This window comes from Scleropages formosus, chromosome 13, assembly GCF_900964775.1.
Source record: "Scleropages formosus chromosome 13, fSclFor1.1, whole genome shotgun sequence".
NCBI classification, from domain to species: domain Eukaryota; kingdom Metazoa; phylum Chordata; class Actinopteri; order Osteoglossiformes; family Osteoglossidae; genus Scleropages; species Scleropages formosus.
Window position 1 is genome coordinate 22,788,709 of NC_041818.1, and position 24,895 is coordinate 22,813,603.

The window sequence follows — 24,895 nt, forward strand, 5'->3', positions numbered from 1 at the left end:
CCAGCTGTTGAGATGGGTAAATAACCTAATATTCTATGTGACCTTTGAGGAAAAGTGTCAGATAAATGGTTGATGGTCTTTGGCTCCTGCTGTTATACCCTTGGGGGGGCAACAGGTTTGACTGGATCCTGCTCTCTGGTGGTCTGGGGTTCGAGTCCCGCTTGGGGTGCCCTGTGACAGACTGGCATCCCGTCCTGGGTGTGTCCCCTTGCCCTCCAGCCTTATGCCCTGTGTTGCCAGGTTAGGCTCCGGTTTGCCATGACCCTGCTCGGGACAAGCGGTTTCAGACAGCGTGTGTGTTAGTTATACCCTCGATGGAGGTACTCACTCTGAAATACTCCAGTAAGATTACCCTGCTCGGACTGAATATTTTCGCTCAGGTGAAACGGAGACCCGATGCCCATCTGAAAGAGAGAGACACGCCCCCCCTTGCAGGGAGATCTCCGTGTATAAATAAGACCGCGTCAGCGAACCTGCACACCATGCTTGGAAGCGCGTGGAAGAGAGAACTGACCCGGTCAGCTCGCGCGCGCGTGTGCCCCCCCCCCCTCACTTGTGTGTGTCGATCGTCGGCCGACACGGACATCCATCGCATGCCATGGTCCTGGAGGCTGGCTGGAGCTCAAACTCGAGCACCGCGGAGAGCAGCTCCACCCACGGCCCCGACTCCCACTCCCACTCCCACTCCCGCCCCGACTCGGACCCCGCGGCTCTGGGCCGGACCGGACACACCGCGGTGGCGATCGTCCTCGGAGTCATCCTCGCGCTGGGCTTCCTCGGCAACCTCCTCGTGCTGCTGCTCTTCGCCAGGTTCCCGTCGCTCAGGACGCCCATCAACCTGATCCTGGTGAACATCAGCGCGAGCGACATGCTGGTGTGCGCGTGCGGGACGCCGCTCAGCTTCGCGGCGAGCGTCAGGGGCAGGTGGCTCGTGGGACCGCAGGGTTGCCGCTGGTACGGCTTCGCCAACACGTGCTTCGGTAAGGTCGCCGGTCGGGAGCGTGCGCGTAGAAAAGTTGTGAACTCAGAAGAAGTGAAGTGTGTATCGTCCCGAAACCCCGGCCGGCAGCGATATGACGTAGTAATTAAATGCTGATGACACAAGACGAGTTACATTGATTCGTTCACTAACTGATACTTTTCCTACAAACAAAAAAAAAGCAACTGTTGATGTAAAGCTACCGACGACTGACCGCCCATATTATTCATCCAGCGGGGTAATTTTACTGCAGCGATTCAGGGTAAGTACAGTACCTGGCTCAGGAGTACTACAGCTGGAAAATGGGGTTCGAACCTGCGACCTTTGGGTCCAGAGGGACACGGTGTACTGCTGTGTTTCGCTTTCGGCGCTCAAGTACTGTGTGTAAAGAGTGACCCTTCTTTACGCAGTAAAACTCCGTTTTAGTACCGCGTCCCCGCAGGAAGAAACAGACTGGAGACAAATCTGGGAAAGGAGCTCATGGTTTTTCTTCTCACCGTTTTCTTTGGGGACCACAAGTGACCTTTTAGGGTTTATTCTCTGGAAAAATCAAAGAAATAAATGAAAGCATAGAGGGCGCCTGGGTGGTGCGAGGCGACGTGGGTTCAGTCCCTACCCAGTCTGTGTGGGTTTCCTCCAGGTGCTCTGGTTTCCTCCCACACTCCAAAGACATGCTGTTCAGGTTCACCCCTAGTGTGTGTGAGAGAGAGTGTGTTCCACTGATCTATGGATGAGTGACCCAGTGTAAGTAGTGTATCTAGCAGTGTAAGTCACCACGGTGAGTAAGGTGTGTGGGCTCATAACACTACATAGTATCCATTGGAAGTTGCTTTACAGAAAAGTATCTAATAAATAAAAATAATTAATTTTATTTCAGCCTTTAATACATTCCCCCTCTATTAAACTACAGATAGTATAAACCTTACACAAAAACTATTAGAATCAGAAATTGTACAAGGACTTTATAGACACCCCGCACAACCCTCTCAAGCACAATCACAATATACTGTCAAAGTTTAAATTACATTTATAGGTCATTAAATGGCTTGGAATTAAAGAATCTGATGTTTCAATCTTCCTTTCTTGGGAATAGGAGCCAGTGCATGAAATACAGTAAAATATACTAAAAAGGACCACAGTGTACTGTACTGAATAATACATACGTGCAAACGTAAGAGTGTCAAATATCTCACGCTATATGTAAATATGTACCGGCAACCACAGCCGTAACTTACAGTATTTCCCTTTGCATTATTAATATATGATTATATTAAGGTAAAAGGTATATCTTGGGGACGGGTGGTGGTTAAAGCTGTTGCCTTTGTACTCAAAAGTCACAGGTTTGAGTCTCACCACTTGCTCTAGTGCCCTAGAGCAAGATACTTAACCTAAAAATTCCTTCGGCAAAGTTACCCAGCTGTAAATGGGTAAAAAATTGGAAGTAGCCTAACATTGCTAGTTGCTTTGGGGGGAAAAAAGCATCAGCTAAATGAATAAATATAAATTTATTCAGTACTCTTTCACCGGGCATGTTTATTGAGGGCACTGCTGTCTCTCAGCTCCTGGGCTGTGAGTTCAGACATGGGTTCAATTCCGGCTCACTCCTCTGTAGTGTTTGCGTGTTTCCCCCGTGTTCGTGTTCATTTCCTCCAGGTGCTCCCTGTTCCTCACACAGTCCAAAAAGCCGTCATTAAGCTTAAGTGGTGCTGCAAGTGTGTGTGTGTGAGTGTGTAAGCGGGTGTTCCTGCCCTGCCATAGACTGGCATCCAGTCCAGGGTGTACCCAACTTCACACCCTATGCTTCTGGGAGTGCGGGTCACCGTGACCCAGCATTAGACAAGCGGTAGTTAACAATTTCATTGATTAATTTTTTAAAATTTGATTCATTCATAGCAAGTTTCTATGTTTCAAAGATAAATCCTGAACATTCTATGCGGATAACAGCTACAGATGACATGTTTATCGAACAGCAAGCTCTTGTGCTTAGAATCTTTGCAAAAAACCCCAATAGTTATTCATTTTACACATTTGAACTTATATGATCAAGATAAAAATGACCCAGCTATATAGAAATTAAATACATGTAAACTACTTTGGAGGTAGAAACATCAGCTGATTAAATTATATATGAAACAATTTATATATAATATAGAGTTATATACTGTATTATTCTGAGGACTCGGGTCAGAACCAGCTTAAATTAGTATATATTATTAAATAAAGATATTTATCATACCAATTATGTATGGTATTTTGTATATTGATATTAAGGGACTTTTGGAAGACCGTCTGCAGTAAAGACTAAGAGCTGCATAACGGCAGCTGTGTAACTGTAGTTCTGGGCGATGGCTGTTGACAAGGTGACGTGTTTAATTAGAGGGATGGAGGAAAGGGACGTAAATCGACGGAGTGGATCCTACTGAGTTTGGATAAGTAGTAAATTAGGCTTTCGCTGCTGGACACTTATACTGTATCATCATCATGTTAGGGGGATTTTTCTGGGTAAAAAAGATCTGCGTTTCAAAGGTGAAAAAGAAATCTGTATTACTCCAGAAAGGTGGTTCATAGTACACGTTACGCTTGAACTATAAAGAAGTACTTGTCTAATGAGATTAAAAGAGGTTAATTGAAAGAGTCCTTTGACCTCCTGCGAACACAAGCTAGAAGCAGCTTTTTCGATGGAGATGGTTTCCTGTGGCGGGGCATCATTAGTCCTGACTTCCCTCAAATCGAGGAAACACGTGAGGGTAACGTGAGCTTCCAAATATGTCCGTTTCAGCAGAAATCGGAGACAGATGCTAATCCGCAGCCGTGGAGCCCCTAATGAAGCTCTCGCTCTCCTCGCATTTCATCTCCTGGTTTGCCTCAAATTTCTGACACCTGGAATGGAGGAGGCGGCGAGACCGTCGCACTTTACCTGGCTCGAAAATTTGAAAGAAACCGTGAGCGGGGAGAACTCGTCCGGATGCGTTTGTTTCCATGGGAACCGATTCCACATGGAGGTCCAACTTTGGGGGTTGGGGGGGAATACCAGTGTTGCTTGTTTCTCTTTATTACGTGTCCCTGCCGAAGCCTCTTGAGACGGAGCAGTGAGCGACAGCCCACATGCGCGTCTGTGTGTGTGTGTCTCACGGCTGACAGCGGCACCTGCTCTGCGAATGACTATGGATGAAGTGGCACTCGTTTAAGGACCATTATTGCTCTGCTGGGGAAGTGTAAAGAGAAGAGTCCCATCATCCCCGCCTACTTAGCCCAGGAGTTGGAGGAGATATTTTCTGGCAGAAGCTCCAGTGTGGGAAACATGTCCTGTCTCTTCAGCAGGAATGTGGGGCTTGACAGCTCCTCCGCTCTGGTGCGGACAGAAAGTACCAGGCGTGTGTCTCCGGTTCAATCCTCATCCTCAGACGGGTCACCGTGGCCCCTTTCAGGTCGACTGATGATGCGTTGTGATCGTCGGATCTTGCTGAGCGAGCAAAAGCTCTCCGATGTCAGGAACCTTTTTTTGTATGAACCGCTACTATTACTACCTGTTATGTAGTGGACAGCTTTGAACAGTATCCAGTCCATCCACCACGCCTCTTACTGTGATTTACTCAGCCATCTTTAAGAACCATTCTGCATATTGGTTATTCTGTGAAAGATCCACATATCCATCTATTCACACACACCATAGTGTATCGCACACACTACCGGCAGTTTGGAGTCTTCAAACCACTGGAAACATCTCTGTGTCTCTAGACTGTAGCAGGAAACCAGAGCACCCTGAGAAAACCGACATGAGCGCAGGGAGAACATTCAAACGCCCTTGTAGGGTATCCAAAAAAATATGTTGCATTTATTTTCCTATTCTCCTCGTGTCTCTCATCGCCCTTCTTCCTCCCCCAGGAATCGTGTCCCTGGTGTCTCTATCCATCCTGTCGTACGAGCGCTACTGCGCCGTGCTGCGTTCCACCCAGGCCAACGTGTCGGACTTCAGGAAGGCTCGGCTGTGTGTGGCGGGCTCGTGGCTGTACGCTCTGCTCTGGTCGCTACCACCCTTCCTGGGTTGGAGCAGCTACGGGCTCGAGGGTGCGGGGACCACGTGCTCCGTACAGTGGCACCAGCGGACAGCCAGCAGCATCTCCTACGTGGTCTGTCTCTTTATCTTCTGCCTGCTGCTGCCTCTGGTGCTCATGGTCCTCTGTTACAGCCGGATCTTCTGCGCCGTCCGAAGGGTGTGTGCTTCATAAGTGTCACATTTGAGCAATGTTACCGACTGCTCTGAAACAATCATTACAGCTTAACATATGTGGGCAGCTGGTACCATCGTGGTTCATGCTGCTGCCTTCGGCCTTAAAGGTTGCAGGTTTGAATCCCACCTCCAGCTGCAGTACCATTGAGCAAGGTACTTACCCAAAAACGCTCCAGTAAAATTACCCAGCTGTATAAATGGGTATATTATTATATTGCTAAATGCAATATATTAAAATATATTAATTAATATATTAAAATTAATGCAATGTATTAAAAGCAGGTATCTAGGAGCAGTTGTTGGTGCACTGCTGAGAGCTGTCACCTTGGAGTTAAAGCACCCAGGTTTGAATCTCACTTCCTGCCGTAGTGACCTTGACCAAGGTACGTACCCTGAATTGAGACAGAAGAAATTCCCAGCTGTATAAAGGGGTAAACAATCGTGACATTGTGGCTTAACATACAAACCGAACACTGTCAGTTGCCTTGGACATAGGTGTCATCTAATGAAAGTACTAACTAGAAACGAGTGACCTAAATCACTGGCAGGAGATCAGGAACATAAATAGAGAAGCATTTGTTGGCTTTTTTTGTGAGTAATTCTAAAAACCCCAAGAGGCCCCTGTTGGTACTTGTGTGATCTCTGAGTCGGGAGGGAACGTAGTGTTTCACCTAAAAACACATTAAATCATCCTGCTTTATACAATAGTTGAGATGTAAGTCCAGGGAGCAGGTAAGAAATAAAAAAAAAAAAACAAAAAAAGATGCAGCAGATGGAGAGAGGTGAGCGGAGACACCGCTGTGTGTTTTTGTCACCTCTCCTCATTCGGCGTGTGTATCCTACCTCTCGGCTTCTAGAGGCGGCTGATGTCTGGGGGACGGGTCAGAGTCACTCCATTGATTCTTCTCACTCGGGTGGAAAGATGACGATGTCCCCGGAGGCACTTCTTCACTCACCTGATGTAGATCTAAAAAGAGGAGGGCTGTAGGAGGTTGTGGGTGTACGGGTGGTCTCCACCCTGCCCGTCTGCGAGCGATCCGTTTCCTTGCATTGCGTAAGGCCCCCGATGAGGGCAAGCGCCCGTAACGCGGACCCCCGAACACACCCGTGATCAGCCTAAGCGGTGAATGGGCCCACGGAGGAGGAATTCTTTGCACAGGCTTCTCGTGTGTTACTGCCGGCGACAGGTTGTTATGTAACTGACTCTTGCGCCCTCCCCACCGCCGCCAACGCCGCACATCTCATCGAAATGACGAAAGGAGCGTCGGCGACCCTCCATAATAAGCCAGCCAGAGTTTCATTAAGAAAACAGAGCAAAAGAAGCTGGAATCAGGGAAAGTGTCTGTTATTAAATCAGAAGAAAACTGGTTTAAACCACAGCAGGGTTGGTACCGCGGTATCTCCATGTCCAGCAGAGGGAAAGCAGAGTAAAACACCTTTATCTACCATTAGATTTCTCTGAACGCAAAAACATACAGCTGCTGTCTGCACCGGACCAAGTCTTTCATTACCAGGTGAAATATGGTAAACTGGTGTGAAATACTTGGTCTGACAACAATACAGAACACTTGTTGGCTGCACCCCAGGCTGTGTTTGGAGGTAAATGTGACCTCAGCAAATATGGACATGTCTCCAGTAGATTTTTTTAAATTAAACTCGCTCTTAAAATGTGCCGAGTGCAAGGCCTTGATTCAAGGCTCTTGATCCACAGCAGGTTTCTTTCAAATCGCAGACAAGAAATCCTGAGTTTCAACATATGGGACTGGCGGGTCCACATGTGTGTATCACACCTCACCTAAAGCTGATGAACAAGAACTAAGTTTGGGGGCGGAGCAAACTGTAGTTACTGGTGCTTATTGATTGAACTCAATATTTAATATGTATCCTTCCTGTTAATATACTTTCAGAAATATATACACACACTGTCTGAAACCGCTTTTCCTATGTGGGGTCACAGGGAGCTGGAGCCTAACCCAGCAACACAGGGCGTGAGGCTGGAGGGGGAGAGGACACATCCAGGATGGGACATCAATCTGTCGCAAGGCACCCTAAGCGGGACTCAAACCCCAGACCCACTGGAGAGCAGGACCCGGTCCAACCCACTGCACCACTGCACCCCTCTCTCAGGGATATAAATTTGCTTATATTTAACATTTTTGTTCTGAAAGCAGCTGGGAAGCAGCCAGAGGAGAGCGAGGAGTTGATGATCTTGGAGATGAAGGCGGAGAGTTGCGGGGAGATGGTCTGTAGGAGTGTTGATGGGATGGGATCTAGAGAGCGGGTGGTGGCTCCGCCTGATATCAGGAGGTCGGGGTGTCAGTTTCTGACAGCGGCTTGAATTTGGAATGGCTTGAATATACTTTTTAAATATATATTTGCTTATATTTAAAGTAGCTCACATCTCCAAAGCAATTTACACTGTTAGATTCCTACACTAAGGTCTTTACAATGATTTACCTGTTTACACAGCTGGGTAATTTTGCCTGCATCAGTTCAGGGAATGTTGAACAAGGGTACTACAACGGGAGTGGAATTTGAACCTGGGTCTTTTGACCACAAAGCAGTGGCTGCAATCGTTGTGCTACCCCAGAAATGTAACGATGTATTCGGGTGCAATAGGTTATAATTAGGAATATGTTAATTTTTATGATATTAGTGTCACAGTAATGTGTCTTTTAAAGTGACAGTTTAGGTGCAGCACTTGAGAAGCTGACCCTCCGTTCATCTGCCACAGGTAGCCAGGATCAACCTGACGCTGGCCCAGAGGCGAGAGAACCACATCCTGCTGATGGTGGTCTCCATGGTGACCTGCTACCTGCTGTGCTGGATGCCGTACGGCGTGGTGGCGCTGGTGGCCACTTTCGGCAAGGTGGGCGCCGTGAGCCCGCTGGTCAGCATGGTGCCCTCAGTGCTGGCCAAGAGCAGCACCGTGTTCAACCCCATCATCTACGTGCTCCTCAACAGCCAGGTGAGAGGCCGAGGTGCAGGTGCGGGTCTGGGACACGCAGCATCATATGCAGTCACGTTTGCGGCAGAATTTTTTTTCCCCCCAGTTCACTGTTCCAGTGTTGGGTGGCGCAGCGGGTAGCGCCACTGCCTCACAGCACCTGGGATGTTTGGGTTGGGGTTTGAACCGACTCTGTATGCCTGTATGGAGTTTACATGTTCTTCCCGTGTCTGGGTGTACCTCCCAGCCTTGCTCCCTGTGCTTCTGGCATAGGCTCTGGACTGCTGTGACCCCGATCAGAACGAGAAATTATCAACAGTGAGGGACAGTCTTTCACTGGAAAAGTTAATGGATTCGTTTTGTGTTTCGGATTTTAATTTCTCAACATCTGCTATATGTTACGCTCAGAAAGTATGTGTTCATTTTCACGATGCTGCATTAATACGCGGCACGAATGCTGCCAGGTTTGACTGCTCAGCCCGTGTTTGTGAAATTATGGTTGAGAACGTGTTAAACTGGGCCCGCTATTGGACCGATGGTGTTGCGACGGCACTGACCGCTCGGTAGCAGCTCTGCTGCCAACTGTTGGTGTGTGGATGGAAATTTCTGCTCGGAAGGGCCCGTTTTTCCCTGGGGGTTCCTGCCGCGAGGCAGCTGGGCCAACTGAGCGAGCTGGGCCAGGCCTTGAGGGAGACGTCACGAGACAGACCGCCAAGAAACTGAGGAAGAGAAAGACAGGCAGAGAAAGAAAACGCCTGGCTGCGAGTCTCCCATCCCTTAGCGTTTTCCTCGGGCTCTGCCATAGCGGTCACAGGTTTAAATCTCATGTCCGGCTGTAGTACCCTTGAGCGAGCTACTTACTGTGAATTGCCCCGCTATACAAACGGGTGAATAACTAGGCATCTTAACACTCTGAGTCACCTTGGAGAAAACAAGAAGGTAACTGTTGCTATTGTATACCTATAGAGGCCTTTAGTACCCTCAATCACAGCGGTGGCTTTTTGGGAGCGCTTGCCGTTCCTCCATTTTACCCCGGAATGTGTTGGGTGAGGTTGTTAACAGAAGATGGGAGATGGTGGTGGGCTGCTGAGCTGCAGAGAGCAGGGTACGCAAGACTGCGCAGCTCCGTGGGGGTGTAAATACTTTATTTGCGATGGACAGCTTGTTGCTGAACAGGCTGCCGTCTAATACACCCCCCTCTCTCGTACAACGACGTCCAGTACAATGAAAGAAACACTACAGCAACAGCTTATGAAAATACATTGGAAAACGCATCCAAAATTATTCAGCACAGCACCTTTTTTATCCCCTCTCGCATGGTAATTTTACATCCACAAAAGTATTCGATTCACTACTATGTGTTTCACTCTGCAAACATGCCTACGTTGCGCTGCGGCGGTAAAAGAACAACTTCCTGCTTCCTGCTTCCTACTTCCTGTCACATGTTAACCAATCACAATAACTGTTAAGCGCAACTCATCACTGAAAACATCCATCCATCCATCCATCTTCCTCCGCTTTTATCCGGGGCCGGGTCGCGGGGGCAGCAGTCTGAGCAGAGCACTCCAGACCTCCCTCTCCCCGCACACCTCCTCCAGTTCCTCTGGGGGAACCCCAAGGCGTTCCCAGGCCAGCCGGGAGACATAGTCTCTCCAACGTGTCCCGGGTCTGCCCCGAGGCCTCCTCCCAGTGGGACAAGCCCGGAGCACCTCCCCAGGGAGGCGTCCAGGAGGCATCCGGAACAGATGCCCGAGCCACCTCAACTGGCTCCTCTCGATGCGGAGGAGCAGCGGCTCTACTCCGAGCTCCTCCCGGGTGACTGCGCTCCTCACCCTATCCCTAAGGGTGCGCCCAGCCACTCTGCGGAGGAAACTCATTTCTGCCGCTTGTATCCGCGATCTCATTCTTTCGGTCATGATCCAGAGTTCATGACCATAGGTGAGGGTAGGAACGTAGATCGACCGGTAAATTGAGAGCTTCGCCTTACGACTCAGCTCCCTCTTCACCACAACAGACCGGTACAATGACCGCATTACTGCAGACGCCGCACCGATCCGTCTGTCGACCTGCCGCTCCATTTTTCCCTCACTCGTGAACAAGACCCCGAGATACTTAAACTCCTCCACTTGAGGGAGCAACTCCCCCCTAACCCGGAGGGGGCAATCTACCTTTTTCCGACTGAGAACCATGGCCTCGGATTTGGAGGTGCTGATTCTCATCCCCGCCGCTTCGCACTCGGCTGCGAACCTCCCCAGTGCACGCTGCAAGTCTTGACTTGATGAAGCCAACAGGACCACATCGTCCGCAAAAAGCAGAGACGAGATCTCGCGGCCACCAAAACAGACACCCTCCGTTCCCTGACTGCGCCTAGAAATTCTGTCCATAAAAATAATGAACAGAATCGGTGACAAAGGGCAGCCCTGGCGGAGTCCAACATGCACCGGGAACAGGTCTGACTTACTGCCGGCAATGCGAACCAAGCTCCTGCTCCGGTCATACAGGGAACGAACAGCCCGTAGCAACGAGCCCCGAACCCCATAATCCCGAAGCACCCCCCACAGGATGCCACGAGGGACACGGTCGAATGCCTTCTCCAGGTCCACAAAACACATATGGACTGGTTGGGCAAACTCCCACGAACCCTCCAACACCCTAGTGAGGGTATAGAGCTGGTCCAGTGTTCCACGGCCAGGGCGAAAACCGCATTGCTCCTCCTGAATCCGAGGTTCGACTATCGGTCGGATTCTCCTTTCCAGTACCCTGGCATAGACTTTCCCAGGGAGGCTAAGGAGTGTGATCCCCCTGTAGTTGGAACACAATCTCCGGTCCCCCTTCTTAAAAAGAGGGACCACCACCCCGGTCTGCCAGTCCAGAGGCACCGTTCCCGAACTCCACGCGATGCTGCAGAGGCGTGTCAGCCAAGACAGCCCCACAACATCCAGAGACTTGAGAAACTCGGGGCGGATCTCATCCACCCCCGGAGCCTTGCCACCGAGGAGTTTTTTGACTACCTCAGCAACTTCAGCCAGGGTAATGGACGAGTCCCCCTCCGAGTCCCCAGCCTCAGCTTCCTCTACGGAAGGCGTGTCGGAGGGATTGAGGAGATCCTCAAAGTACTCCTTCCACCGCCCGAGAACATCCTCAGCTGAGGTCAGCAGCGCACCACTTCCACTGTAAACAGTGTTCGTGGAACACCGCTTCCCCCCTCTGAGTCGCCGGACGGTTTGCCAGAATCTCTTTGAGGCCGACCGAAAGTCTTCCTCCATGGCCTCACCGAACTCCTCCCAAGCCCGAGTTTTTGCCGCGGCGACTGCCAGAGCCGCGCTCCGTTTGGCCCGTCGGTACCTGTCAGCTGCTTCAGGAGTCCCATGAGCCAGCCAGGCCCGATAGAACTCCTTCTTCAGCTTGACGGCATCCCTTACTTCCGGTGTCCACCACCGTGTTCGGGGATTGCCGCCGCGACAGGCACCGGAGACCTTATGGCCGCAGCTCCGAACCGCCGCACCGACAATGGAGGAGCGGAACATAGTCCATTCAGACTCAATGTCCCCCACCTCCCTCGGGACCTGGTTGAAACTCTGTCGGAGGTGGGAGTTGAAGACCTCTCTGACAGGGGCCTCCGCCAAACGTTCCCAACAGACCCTCACTATGCGTTTGGGCCTGCCAGGTCTGTCCAGCTTTTTCCCCCGCCATCGAATCCAACTCACCACCAGGTGGTGATCAGTTGACAGCTCAGCCCCTCTCTTCACCCGAGTGTCCAAGACATATGGCCGAAGGTCAGAAGAAACGACTACAAAGTCGATCATCGACCTCCGACCTAGGGTGTCCTGGTGCCAAGTGCACTGGTGGACACCCTTATGCATGAACATGGTGTTCGTTATGGATAAACCGCGACTAGCACAGAAATCCAATAACAACTCACCGCTCGGGTTCAGATCAGGGAGGCCGTTCCTCCCAATCACGCCCCTCCAGGTATCACTGTCGCTGCCCACGTGGGCGTTAAAGTCCCCCAGTAGAACGACAGAGTCCCCAGTGGGAGCGCTTTCCAGCACGCCCCCCAGGGACTCTAAAAAGGCCGGGTACTCTACACTGCCGCTAGGCGCATAAGCACAAACGACAGTGAGAGACCGTTCCCTGACCCGAAGGCGTAGGGAGACGACCCTCTCATTCACCGGGGTAGACTCCAACACATGGCGGCTGAACTGGGGGGCTATTAATAAGCCCACACCAGCCCGCCGCCTCTCACCTTGGGCAACGCCAGAATAGTGGAGAGTCCACCCTCGATCGAGTAGAGTGGTTCCAGAACCCAAGCTGTGAGTGGAAGTGAGCCCGACTATATCTAGACGGTATCTCTCAACTTCCCGCACCAGCTCAGGCTCCTTCCCCGCCAGTGAGGTGACATTCCAAGTCCCAAAAACCAGAGTTGGCGCCCGAGGTTTGGGTCGGCCGGGCACTCGGCCCCGACCACCGCCCAAATCACAATGCACCGGCCCCTTACGGTTTCTCCGGCAGGTGGTGAGCCCACCGAAGAGCGGCTCCACGTTGTGGCTTCGGGCTGAGCCCGGCCAGGCCCCGTGGGCATAGACCTGGCCACCAGGCGCTCGCATGCGAGCCCCCCCCCCAGGCCTGGCTCCAGGGTGGGGCCCCGGTGACCCCATACAGGGCGGGGTAAACGGACGCCTTGATTTTTTCGTCATAAGGGGTTTTTGAACCGCGCTTTGTCTCGTCTGTCATCCAGGACCTGTCTGCCATGGGAGACCCTACCAGGGGCATGTAGCCCCAGACAACATAGCTCCTGGACTCATTCAGGCACTCAAACCCCTCCACCACGATAAGGTGGCGGTTCACGGAGGAGCACTGAAAACATGTAAACATTAAATCAGTTATTTTAATCATATGAACAGCTTTTTACTAAGTGAACATCCTTAAACTGTAGTAAAATGTTTATATTTATGTTTACAAGTTCGAGTCCAAAGGTGACACAGATGGTCCAAAAACTAACATTTTCTTGCACAGCTCATCATGGTACGGGTTTGAAAAACTTGGCTAATAAAAGACAGAATTAAATAATTTTTGTTACAAATATAAAGGGGGTGCGGTAGCGCAGTGGGTTGGACCACAGTCCTGCTCTCCGGTGGGTCTGGGGTTCGAGTCCCGCTTGGGGTACCTTTCAACGGACTGGCGTCCCGTCCTGGGTGTGTCCCCTCCCCCTCCGGCCTTACGCCCTGTGTTACCGGGTAGGCTCCGGTTCCCCGCGACCCTGTATGGGACAAGAGGTTCTGAAAGTGTGTGTGTGTGTTACAAATACAGTAAATACTTTGAGTTTCAAGCATTTAAAACCCTTTTTTTTAAATCTGGGAAGCAATTACCTTTGCCTCGGTAGGAAATAATGGGCATTCGATCCCCTGGCAACAGGACAAAATTGTCAAAATGGGGCGATTTCCTCGAACGGTTAGAACATCTGCACGTCTGCTGACCTGATCCCAGCGTGGCTGCCAGTTCTACAGGTGCTTCGTGGCCTTCGTGACGTGCGGAGCGGAGCCGTCGCAACCCAAGCCCGCGGTCAACAACCAAGCCGGCAGCAGGGCGGAGAATCTCCAGCCAGCCGGCGGCACCCGGCTCCCCCCGCCGCCGGCAGGGAGCCCACGCGGCCCGGGGATCCCTCCGGCACCCGGACGCGGGCTTCTCTTAAGGAACGCGACGCACGGACTCTTGCGGTCCATCGCGACTCCTGAAGACCCGACGAGGCAAAGTCTCCTCAAAGTACGTTTCTACGGAGCGTAAAACATTTCGTCATTTCAATCTCCAAAACTTCATAGTTTTAATTTATATGGTGAATTTCAATACAGCCTGACGGGAAGCGGAGCCCTTCTCCATCTACGTTTTTTTTGGCCCGATCTCCAGCTGAAAGTTTTCGCAGTTGCGAGGGAATCGGGCCGTCGTCCTGCTACCAAGCGGGGGCGCTATTCATCCTCTAATTGATGCGCGTGATGAACGGCTCGGGGTGATGGATTTTATCATCCGTTCGTCCGTTTTCGGAACCCCTGGGGGTCGGGGGGAAATTCTGGGAAAGGCGGAGGTGCTGACCGCAGGCATCTTTCCAGCATTTTCCCCGACGTCCCCTGGAATGCCCCAGTCCTTGGTCCATGCTGTGCACGCTTTCGCTTTTTTCAGCAGAGCAATAGCGCCTCGAACATCAGTGCAAACGGGCCGGATGATTATTAAGTGTCTGTGTGTTTCTGCAGAAAGAGAAGAGACCGGATCGCCCGCGTTTGCCTTCACGGCCGCGAATGAGAGGTGTCGGCGAAGCGTCTGCAGGCGCCGCCCGGGGGGGGCTTCGCTGCGGTCGCCCTGAACTCACTGCTCTCTCTCGAAAATCCGATGCTGGTTCACTGTTAGAAGGTGCTGAAATGTCAAAAAAAAAAAAAAAAAGTGATGATTATGTCTTAGTTCCATCCTAGCAGTGGCCTTTTTACAGGGCACCGGTTTCACACCGTAATTTCGGGAAATGCGCAGTTTGACAGCCGTCAGGCTTTCTGCATTGCCTCACTCGCACACTTTTGAAACTGCCCGTCATTTCATAACATTTTAATTCATAATTGTCTATTTATAAACGTGTCTCTCCAGTACTCGTTATATGGATATTGTACATTTATGTCTTTGCATGCTGCTTATATGTACTGTTCCGCTTTTCATAACAAAGCACATGACGATTTCTTAATTTTTTCCTCATACGTGCCTGTGGAAACGGTTATTCATCTTTCAAAGATCATTAAAATTCACTTTGGTGCCTAATGGAAGTTGTGACTTCAACGGTTCCCGCTCGGCACTCAACTTGGTGCATGGAAAATATTTACTCGGCGAGACTCTCCCGGTATATTACCCTCACATTGCCGTCACCTGAGACAGCAGGTGCGCGTGAGGTCCCCAGGCCCGCGCCACCCTGAACCTGCGAGTAAAGGTCGCCGTTTAAAAGAAACGTTTGACTGAAAAGTGAAAAGGGGAAAGAGGCGTGTTTCCCTTCACCGGGCGCCGCAGCGCATTCCCCCACCTCGTGACCCGGGTGAAAAACCCCAAACGCGCAGCGGAGTTTTCCCCCGGCTGAATCACGCACACGCGGATGACGCGCACGCCCTGCCGCTGCACACACTCGCTCCCTGGAATGACGCGACACCGTCGGGCGCCTTCCCCTCATCGTTTTTCCAATAAAGCTGCTGGAGGATTGCGGACAGGGAACACAGAACTGTCCAGCCTTCACCCGACCTTTGCACAGCCTTTACCCTGGTAAAACTTTGGGGCAGCAGGTCAGGTAGGGATCTGAGCTGTCCCCTCCCAGTGGAACCTAGGTTCAAAGCCCTGCTCCCGTTGTAGTTCTCATGATCAAACCACTTACCTCGAATTGATATCGCAGAAATTACAAGCTGTATGAATGAGTAAATTATAGTAAATACCTTAGAATATAACCCCATCACTGCAAGTAAGTCAGACCATGAGCTCAAAGAATAAATACACACACACACACTTTCTGACCCGCTTGTCCCAAACAGTGTTGGGGGGAACCGGAGCCTACTCGGTAACACAGGGCGTAAGGCCGGAGGGGGAGGGGACACACCCAGGACGGGACGCCAGTCCGCCGCAAGGCACCCCAAGCGGGACTCAAACCCCAGACCCACTGCGCCACCACGCCCCCCCCCCAAAGAGTAAATAATAAATCTTAATAAATGCTGACATGCAGTAACTTGATGAAATAAAAGGAGGTCTGAAGAGGAGCACAAATTGAAATGCAGCTCCGATGAGAATTTTCAGGAATCTTTATTAGAACTGTTGGAGTTTCTCTCTTGCGTTGCTCTTACATGACCGACACAGCAATTGTTTGTCTCCATTCAGCGTCACCGCTCTATTATTTGACCCCTGAAATAAATACTACGCTCAAAGTGAAACTGCTCCTACAGCACGAACCCATAAGAATGCGACGCTTGTACATGCGATGCTGTGACCTGTACCGTGGTAAAGCAGGACCCTCCAGTTCTGAGGTTGTGATCCACCTCTAACCCGGTCAGGTGAAGCCGGAGGAAATGGGGCTTTTTTTCAGCCCCCATTGGGGGAGGCGCACGCTGCGGCCCGGTAGGTTCTCGGCGAGAAGATGCACCGCTGTTCTGCCACCCATCGCATCGCACACAGCCAGCAGTTCACAGGGTGGTCGACCTGACTAACTGAAACCGCAGAGCTCACGCATCTCAGGAAGCGAGGCTCCCCGTCGCCGGGACCGGACCCCACGCTCGTCCTTTGACCCGCGCCGCCCTCGGCCTCCGCGGACTCGGAGACCTCTGGCGGAGGCTTGGAAACGGCTCTGTCGTCACACAGACGGCAGCGAGGGCGGATGCCAGGAAGAGCAGTCATAGTGGCCCGCGTGCGCTCTCCTGAAATAACTGCACGCGCCATCGGTGACGGGAAAAACGAATGTCATACCTCTAAAAAAAAGGTAGGCCCTACCCGTGCAGAAAAGTATGGCGCAAACCTGAGATCTCTTCAGATGACTGTGGCTTCCTTGGAGCGCTTGAATGGGGGGGGCGGGGGGGGCATCGGCCGTGTTTCACTGGGATGAAGGTGCACCGACGAGCGAGCGCTCGGTCGTCGGTGACACGCGAGTGAAAGCGCCGACTCGGCACCGTGACCTTTGCGGGAGGATTGTGCCGCGACCGGTTCTTCCTGCCGTGGTGCAAACGAGCCTCGACGGGGCGGGATGAGGAAGACGGGCAGGAAGACGAGCTCACGGGGCACGAGGAAGGAGGAGAGGATGCGGGGAGAGCTCGACGTCGAGTCGCCGGCGATTCCTCGCTCTCTCCCCGCGGATGGCGAGACGGCGCACGCGGCGCGCTGGGCTTTAGCTGCGGCGCGTGCTCAAATGCACTCTGGTTTCAGTCTATTAACGAGAGCCAGGGAACAAGTTTCTGACCGTAAAGGTCGACAGGAAGCAGTAAGTGAATCATTTTCGCGCCTGAGTCCGGAGACATCGCGGAGGTTAGCCGCTCATGCCGAACACGAGCCTCTTGCCGCATCCAGGCGTGGGGTTTCCAGGCCCTTCTCGCTTTGTCTGGGTCACCGAAACCGTCGCCTGGAACCCAGATCCACAGTCTAGTCCAGTTCGGGGGTCTCGGTGAAAGATGCCGGTGCGCTGAGATTTCTGGAAAAGTTTCTTTTTTTTTTTCTTTTTTTAGATTATGTATCACCGCGATAAATAAAAGTCCCTCTTTTCTGTATCGTAATACTTTTTGGTGGGTGATTTTTGGTTCCAGCGAATTCGCGTATTGCCCAGGTTGCGTGTAGGCTGCGAGGTGAAATTCAGACGAACTCCTGTCTGCCACTGTGTTCGATGTGGCGATAAGCTGGCTGTGTCACCTCTGACAGCAGCGTGGGCCGTCGCACACTACTGTACGTGAGGAATTTTGAAATAAACTAATTTTTATGAATTTCCTCCTTTTTATTATTGGAGCCATACAATTTCAGGAAGCACTTGTCTTGAGCAGGGTCACGGTGGACTGGAGCCTATCCTGGAATCATAGGCTGCGAGGGGGTACAGCCCGAACAGGATGCCAGTCCGTTGCAAAGTAGCCACAAACACACACATTTACATTTATTCATTTATCTGACACTTTTGTCCAAAATGACATAGAAGGTTAAGTTACTGACAGTTGTTTACCCATTTATACAGCTGGGTAATTCTACTGGAGCAATTTTAGGATAAGTACCTTGGTCAAGGATAGTTCAGCTGGAGATGGGAATTGAACCTGCAACCTTCAGGTCATCAGACAGCAGCTCTAACCAGCTCTCTTCAACTATGTGTTTTTGGACTGTGAGAGGAAACCAGAGCACCTGGAGGAACTCTGTACGAACATGAGGAGAACATACAAACACCACTCAGAGTCACCTGGATTTGTACTCATAGCCCATGAATCAAGGCAGCAGTGCTATCCAATATGCCATTGTGCCTTTCATGATGATGATGATTATTATTATTACACACACACACATTGTCTGAAACCGCTTGTCCCAAGCAAGATCACAGTGAACCAGAGCCTAACCTGGCAACACAGGGCATAAGGCTGGAGGGGGAGGGGACGCACCCAGGATGGGACTCCAGTCCGTCGCAAGGCACCCCAAATGGGACTTGAACCCCAGACCCACCGGAGAGCAGGCCCCGGTCCAACCCACTGTGCCACTGCATCTCCCATTATTATTATTATTATTATTATTATTATTATTATTATTATTATTATTTTTATTTATTTATTTTTTTTGCTTCCCTTCAGCTGGAATGCGTATCCAGTGAGTTGCCCTGAGGCTCAGCAGGAAGATGTCGAAGATATAACCTGACAATGGGTATGTTTTATGGTTTCATGGACCGAAGACACTCTGGCGACATATCTGGCACACTTCGTGAATGTTTTTCGTTGCTTTTGTTTTTCTGCGACATCGAGTTAACGTTGAACCTTGGCGGTCACATTCACTGGGAGCTTCCAGAAACTTCTGCTGGCCACATGCATCCTAAATGCAGTTGACAATGTAATCGATGTGACATTTTTGAGGAGATCTTACCCTTTTCCAGCCATCTCGAGAGAGTGTGTGTGTGTGTGTGTGTGTGTGTGTGTGTGTGTGTGTGTGTGTGTGTGTGTGTGTGTGTGTGTGTGTGTGTGTGTCGCGGCAGGCAGACGGCCCTCAGCCAAGGGTGGGAGCTCCAGTTCCGGTGATCATGTAAAGCGCTAATTGAATTTTACACTAAATCCGGCAGGACTCCGGCCCGTGAGGACACGATCCGCACACACACCCGGTGTCACACGCAAACACACACGCAAACCCCTGTGGTATCCTCCATCCCTGCGGCTGGTGCCGCTTTTGCCCACCGTTGACTCACTTTAACTTTTATCTTATGCGGCGACGCTTAGAGCGCGGCAAAGAACGAGAGGAGAGGCAAAAGCCGCAATTAGTCATCGGCTGACAATCCGTGCGTTCCTCGGACTGCACGCGTGCTGGACCGTCGAAGCGGGAGGCGCCTGAAAAGCGGCGCAGTCCTTAACTGCCGCGCCGCACCTCAGGAAGACTTGCAGAACGCACGCGGACGCATCTTCCGCGGGAGCTTCGTCAGAGGCCTCGCATGATCTCGGCGCGTTTCCGGAGACGAGGTGTCTCGATAGAATTGCCATGTGTCTAAATATAGAGGCTGCGTCGCCGAGGGCAACGGCAGCGCAAACCACAGAGCGACTTATCGTTGCAGCGCTCTGAGCTCTCAGTCGGGCGGCGTTTTTTGCGTCCTGGAAACACTCGCGTTTGCGAGCGTCTTCGTGCCTCTGTGTGTGTGTGTGTGTGTGTGTGTGCGTGTGTGTGCGTGCGCGCGCACGCCCACGCCGCGTCCGTAGCCCTCGAAGCGGGATGGGAAGCGCAGCCCTTCGCCAAACGGTCCAGATGTTCAGAAACGGACCGTGTCGCAGAAGCGCTTTCGCTCAAAGGTTCAACGGCAGGGCCTCCGGCATCGGTTCGCGTCCCGAACCGCGGAGCCCGGCGCCGGGCTCAGCTTGACGCTCAAAGCTTCGCGTCGCTTTCGAACCTCTGCGGCGGGGGAGGGGGGGGGGTGCGGTGACTCTCCTCATTCAAATTTCTCACTTCTGGGGACGGTTTCCAATGAAAGCGAGACAAGCGATGCAGCACTGCGCTGTTTTGACCTCCTGCGGTTGCGTTCTGCCACACATGCACGCCGCATCGCCGCGCACGCAAAACAGGCCACTTGGACCTGCGGCGGTCAGAGTTCTTTTATTATTTCTTGAGCTCATGCCCACCGAGCTCCTTACAGCTATCCACCCCCTTCACAGAGCAGGGAGATTTTGTACCGGTGCCCTCCAGAGCAGGTACTTTGACCTGCGGAGCAGGTCTTTTGAGCGGAGGCCTCTAACTACTCTGCCACCTGCTGGCTTACTAAAAACATCTGAGCCGTCGACCGTCTCCGACACACACTGACTAGCGATGTGGTGAAATTCTGCCGCAGAGGTTCTGGAGTCCGGTCGGGATCGCCGAAGAACATGGGAGACCCCGACCCCACCCCACCCCAGGATGCGCGATGTCGTCTTTCGGTCAGCCGGCCGTCGAGTGTCTAAGGAAGCGGACTTTCGGGAGTCACGAGCCGAAGCGGCAGAGCTCCGGAGCACCGGGACGGGATGTTCGAGCCGCGTAGTTCGAACCCTAAAGTGCGTCTCTGACATAACGACATAAACGGAGAAGAATTTGCACGGAGAATGATTGTTGTGTGATGCGTGTGTGTCCCCGTCAGAGGTGCCCAGCTGTATCGGAGTGATGTCGGTCCCCGGAGGTGTTCCTGAGGTCCCCTGCCCACGTCCTCCGGTTGGGATCCGCCTCCGGGTGGGGCGCGGGTGGAGACGCCCGGGCCGAGAGTGGCGCCGAGCGCGAGGAAACGCTGAGGCAACCCTGCAGTCTTGAAAAGGTCAGAGCACCCAGGAAGTAGTCCTCCACACACACACACACACACACACACAAACACACACACGCAAACACGCTGAGACTCGCGCCGGCGACAGAGGCTCGTCACAAGTGCATGGGGAGCTCGGCAAGGTGCGTCTCGGCTCCTCTCCGTCACGACCATGATCAACACCTACACCACGAGCTACGTCCCCCCGCCGGTGCCCCCCAGGCTGGGCGGCAGGGCCCCTTCGAAAGGCTGCTCCGCGTCGCTGGTGTGGTTCCTCTCCACGATGCTAGCGATCCACATGGCCGGCTGCCTCGCCGCGTTCGTCTACCTGTACCACAGGAGCGCCGAGGTAAGACCGTCCCGAGATCCGCTCGGCCTCCCGCCGCGGGGGGTCCGCGGGCCCTCGGAGGGCCGATCCGATCGCGGAGTTTCCTGTCCCCGGGTGCGGAGGCTTTCGACTTTTACCTCTAGTGATTTAAAGAACCTGCTTCGCTCTGGTTCCCTTCGCCGTGCCCTCGAAAGCAAGTGGAAATGCGCCGTTTTGCAGAGTCTGCAACCGATGCATTTTGACACGTCGCTTTTTTGCCGTTTTGGTTTTGTGAGCGTCTCCGTATAGCTGCAAGGTCTAAATGAAACGAGCCGGACACTTGATTTCTTCATTTGGAAGTTATTTTCGAATTATTTTAACTGCACATATTTGAACTCGAGTGTGCATTTAAAATAATTTGAAAATATATATTTTTCAAATTATATATCATTATATATATAATATGCTTTCCCTTTTCCCTCTTTATATGTACATATATATTTCACCTCTTTATATGTATTATACATATTATACATATATATACACACCTACATATAAGTGTGCATATGCATACACGTATATACATATAGATGCATATATATATATATAAACATAATTTCCCTAATTTTTTATATATATAATGTAAAATTAAACAGATCTGGTGCAGTAGAAATTTCCCTCAATATAATAAGAGGTAACAGAGCGCTCAGGGGGGTGGAATATGTGAGGACCCCGGAGCCGGAACCTCGACTTTGCTCAGTAAAGGCTGTCTTTAAAACACATGGTTTTTACGCTTTAATGCTTTTTTGAAAAATGGATTTGGAGGAATTGCTGAGTCTCAGTACAAGTGGAAAAAAAAGGTGTTAACTGCCCTGCCGGGGGCAACTCGGGCCACGAGCTGCGAGACCCGAAAGTCGTCCCGGAAAATGGAGATCGGCTCGACGTTAATAAAACAAAAGTGCGGCTGTGATACGCGTCGTAAGCGTGCGCGTTTTTGGCTCCGGCGGTTTCTCTCAGCCTGCTTTGTCAACGGTAAAGCATCTGACTTCCTCACACTCGCAGCGGTGTTAGGGCTTATAAGGGAAAGTTTTCTGTCGCTTTTCCGCCCCCGGACGGAGCACGGGTTTTGGAGCTAAAATTCTACAATTCATAACAGTTATTAAATTGACATTAAATTGAATGAATCATCTAAAGGTTTTTCTTAGTGTTTCCAGCCTGGACCGAAGGATTGGCAGCTCCTTGTGAGCTCCATCACTTCGGATCTTGGAGATCCACCGAAACGCAGAGCTTCCGGCCCCGGTTCGAACCCGGGGTTTTGAGATGACCGACTGCTCCTCAGATGTTAGCGTGGCTTTCCGACCCCCTGCCGCCTCTCAGTTCCAGAACACGTTCCAAGGCACGTACCACGAAGACCTGATGGTGCTGAGAAGACTCCAGGAGTGTGAAGACGGCCCGTCGGGTTCCACCACGCTGCTCGACTGCAAGAAGATCCTGGACACATACAAGAACATCGTAGCAAAGGTACTTGGACCTGCTGCTCTCCCTTGGAGGCCAAAGGATAAACCTCCTGCATCCGGAGCATGTCGTGAACTGCCGAAACGATGCGCAGGAGAAGTAAATCTTCAGTGGTGTCGCATGGATGTTCGGTTTACCACTTTCCCTGCATTTTTTACATTTTAGACAAGGGGAAGAGTGAGCAGTTTGAAATAAATATCAACTCTGCCTTTTTCTTTTCCTCCTTCAGATTTCACAAGCAGAAGGAAGAGGTATGTCCAACATCATCATCCTTACGGAGTCCCAGAGGCATCTCTGACCCTCCTCCTCCTGCTTCTGTGCCCTCTGACCTCTCTCTCTCTCTCTCTCTCGCTCTGCCAGCGGACCCACGCCTGGGCGCGGTGCCATTCCGCAATTCCGCCGCCGTGGCCCACATGGTCGTGAACCCGGAAAAAAGCCGCTCCGCGTGTAAGTGAGTCACTCCTGGATGCCCGAACGCGTGTCTCCGGCACCTCAACCACAAAAGCGAAGAACAGTTATAGAAGCTTAGAAAGTTTTCCATGAGGTTCGACAGCAGGTTCAAATTCTGGGGTGATCGGAACTATATTCTTGGTAATTCTATCAAAAGTACAAAATGATTCAAAGGGTAGCGAGCGCGTGTGGGCAAATACTTCAGTTGAGCGAAACTTGCTGCTAAGTCTGCTAACAGATTGTGGGAAATGCAGAGGAGAGCTGGAGGTTTGAAGCGTGACACCGTATCGGTGGCATCTCTTCCATCGCGAGCGGCGTCGCGGTCGCGCTCCCGTTAACCTTCCCCGCTGCCCTCCTTCCCCAGCTGACGCAACGCTGAGGTGGAACCGCGAACACTCCCTGCTCGTGAACGTGGACTACCTGCAGGTGCCCAGCACGCTGAAGATCCGCGCCGCCGGGGACTACTACGTCTACTCGCAGGTGACCTTCTCGCAAAAAGTGCCCAGAATCCCGCTGGTGCAACGAATTCTACGCCGGAGGACTTCCAACGGGGAGAAAACGGAAGACGTGCTCCTCCAGTCCTTCTGTGGGATGAAGGGCGACGGCGAGGCGTGCACGTCTTTCCAGGGCGGCGTATTCCGCCTGGAGAAGGGACAGGAGCTCCTGCTCGACGTGAGCCGGATGAGCCTGCTCAACTTCGACCCGACCGCTACCACCTTTGGATTGTTCATGGTGTAAAGCGACCTCCGCAGAGAGGCCTCGAACCGGGGTCTCCCTCCCTCCCTCCCTCCCTCAGGACGTCAACGCCTCAACCCTGAAGAGGGTTTTATGGTGCAGACCTGGGATTATGTACAGTGTGCTCTAGTTAGGCGTTGCAGGAATTAGGCCAATATTCTCGCTGCTGAGGTGTTGAACACGCAATATGGAAACGACCAGAAAGTTCTGGAAGGATCACGTGGTCGGCCGGACGTCGCGATGGATGTAACGGAAACTCGAAGACCCGGAAAGACTTGACCTTGGTAACGCACATTTTTGGATTGATGTCTCTGCACGTCTTCGATGCGATGTTTTTCATTTTTACTTCTTGTTGAAGAAGCACTACAATCCAAATTTTCTTCACACGGTTTAAATGGAAAAAAAAAAAAAAAATCAAAGAATTTAGAAGGACCGGGTTCTGTCTCCTGTTGGACCGATTCAAATCTGGTACTTTTTTTTTTTTAGAAATTGCACACAAAGCATCTTCCTTTTTCAGGTTTCACTTGACACATGACGCCAGCGCTGTGCGAGTGGGAAGTTGAGGGCGGAGTCCCCGACCCCTCGGTGAGAGTCGCACATCTTGAGATCTTCACCGCGTGTTAAGTGAAGCCTGATGAAGAAAAAAAAAAAAAATCAATAAATAGAAAAGAAGGAGAAAAAGTAGTGTTTTGCACAATTCGCCAAAGTGCCTGTTTTGAAACAAGACTTTGAGAAGGTGCAATCGATAGGTGTAGGAGCGAAACCGTAGACCAAGTGCCATAGACCAAGAAGCAGGGTGACCGCAGAGGAACCAGGGGAGGCGGCTGACCCCGCCAGGCGACCGCTTGTCGGATGGATCGGGACCGCTGACGTCCTCGTTCCCAGGGCCCGAACTGAGGCCCGCTGCTCTTCCTGTGCAAAACGGCCCCGGGAAATACTCTTCGAACCACAACAATGAATGGGGCCGCAGCAGCGGGGGGGGGGGGGAATACCACCACCCACAATATGGAAAATAATAACCAAATAAAGACATTGATTTGCCGTAGTTACACTTTCCTCTACTAAGACCAGTTTCCACGACCTTTCAACCTAAAATGATCATTATCCTGAGTTCACACTTTATTTCTCTTGAAAGATAATTTATTTCTCCTGTTTCTTGAAAAATTATTCTTGCTGTATATTTATTAAAAATTACCTTTGTGTTAGTGTTGCTGATGTAAACTATTTATATTAAAAAAAAAAAAAAAAAAAGAAAA

General features: G+C 51.5%; 2 protein-coding genes across 4 annotated transcripts; both read left to right on the forward strand.

Annotated features, from left to right (window-relative positions):
* The first annotated feature begins 598 nt into the window (after window positions 1–598).
* On the forward strand, window positions 599–17,484 carry LOC108922951 (pinopsin-like). Its single transcript, XM_029257179.1, has 6 exons — window positions 599–980; window positions 4,865–5,197; window positions 7,949–8,178; window positions 13,657–13,920; window positions 14,403–14,454; window positions 17,474–17,484. The coding sequence occupies exons 1-6, from the start codon at window positions 599–601 to the stop codon at window positions 17,482–17,484; spliced, it is 1,272 nt and encodes a 423-aa protein (XP_029113012.1).
* On the forward strand, window positions 16,132–23,686 carry LOC108922988 (CD40 ligand-like). 3 transcript variants are annotated; one of them, XM_029257131.1, is made up of 8 exons: window positions 16,132–16,639; window positions 18,468–18,537; window positions 20,195–20,393; window positions 20,477–20,981; window positions 22,317–22,460; window positions 22,684–22,705; window positions 22,815–22,901; window positions 23,269–23,686. In XM_029257131.1, the coding sequence occupies exons 4-8, from the start codon at window positions 20,805–20,807 to the stop codon at window positions 23,640–23,642; spliced, it is 804 nt and encodes a 267-aa protein (XP_029112964.1). In that variant the 5' UTR covers window positions 16,132–16,639; window positions 18,468–18,537; window positions 20,195–20,393; window positions 20,477–20,804; the 3' UTR covers window positions 23,643–23,686. The 3 variants fall into 3 exon arrangements, with proteins under 3 accessions (XP_029112964.1, XP_029112965.1, XP_029112963.1); XM_029257132.1 differs by lacking the exon at window positions 16,132–16,639 and adding an exon at window positions 16,901–17,134; XM_029257130.1 differs by lacking the exons at window positions 16,132–16,639; window positions 18,468–18,537 and adding an exon at window positions 19,576–20,057.
* The last annotated feature ends 1,209 nt before the right edge of the window (window positions 23,687–24,895 follow it).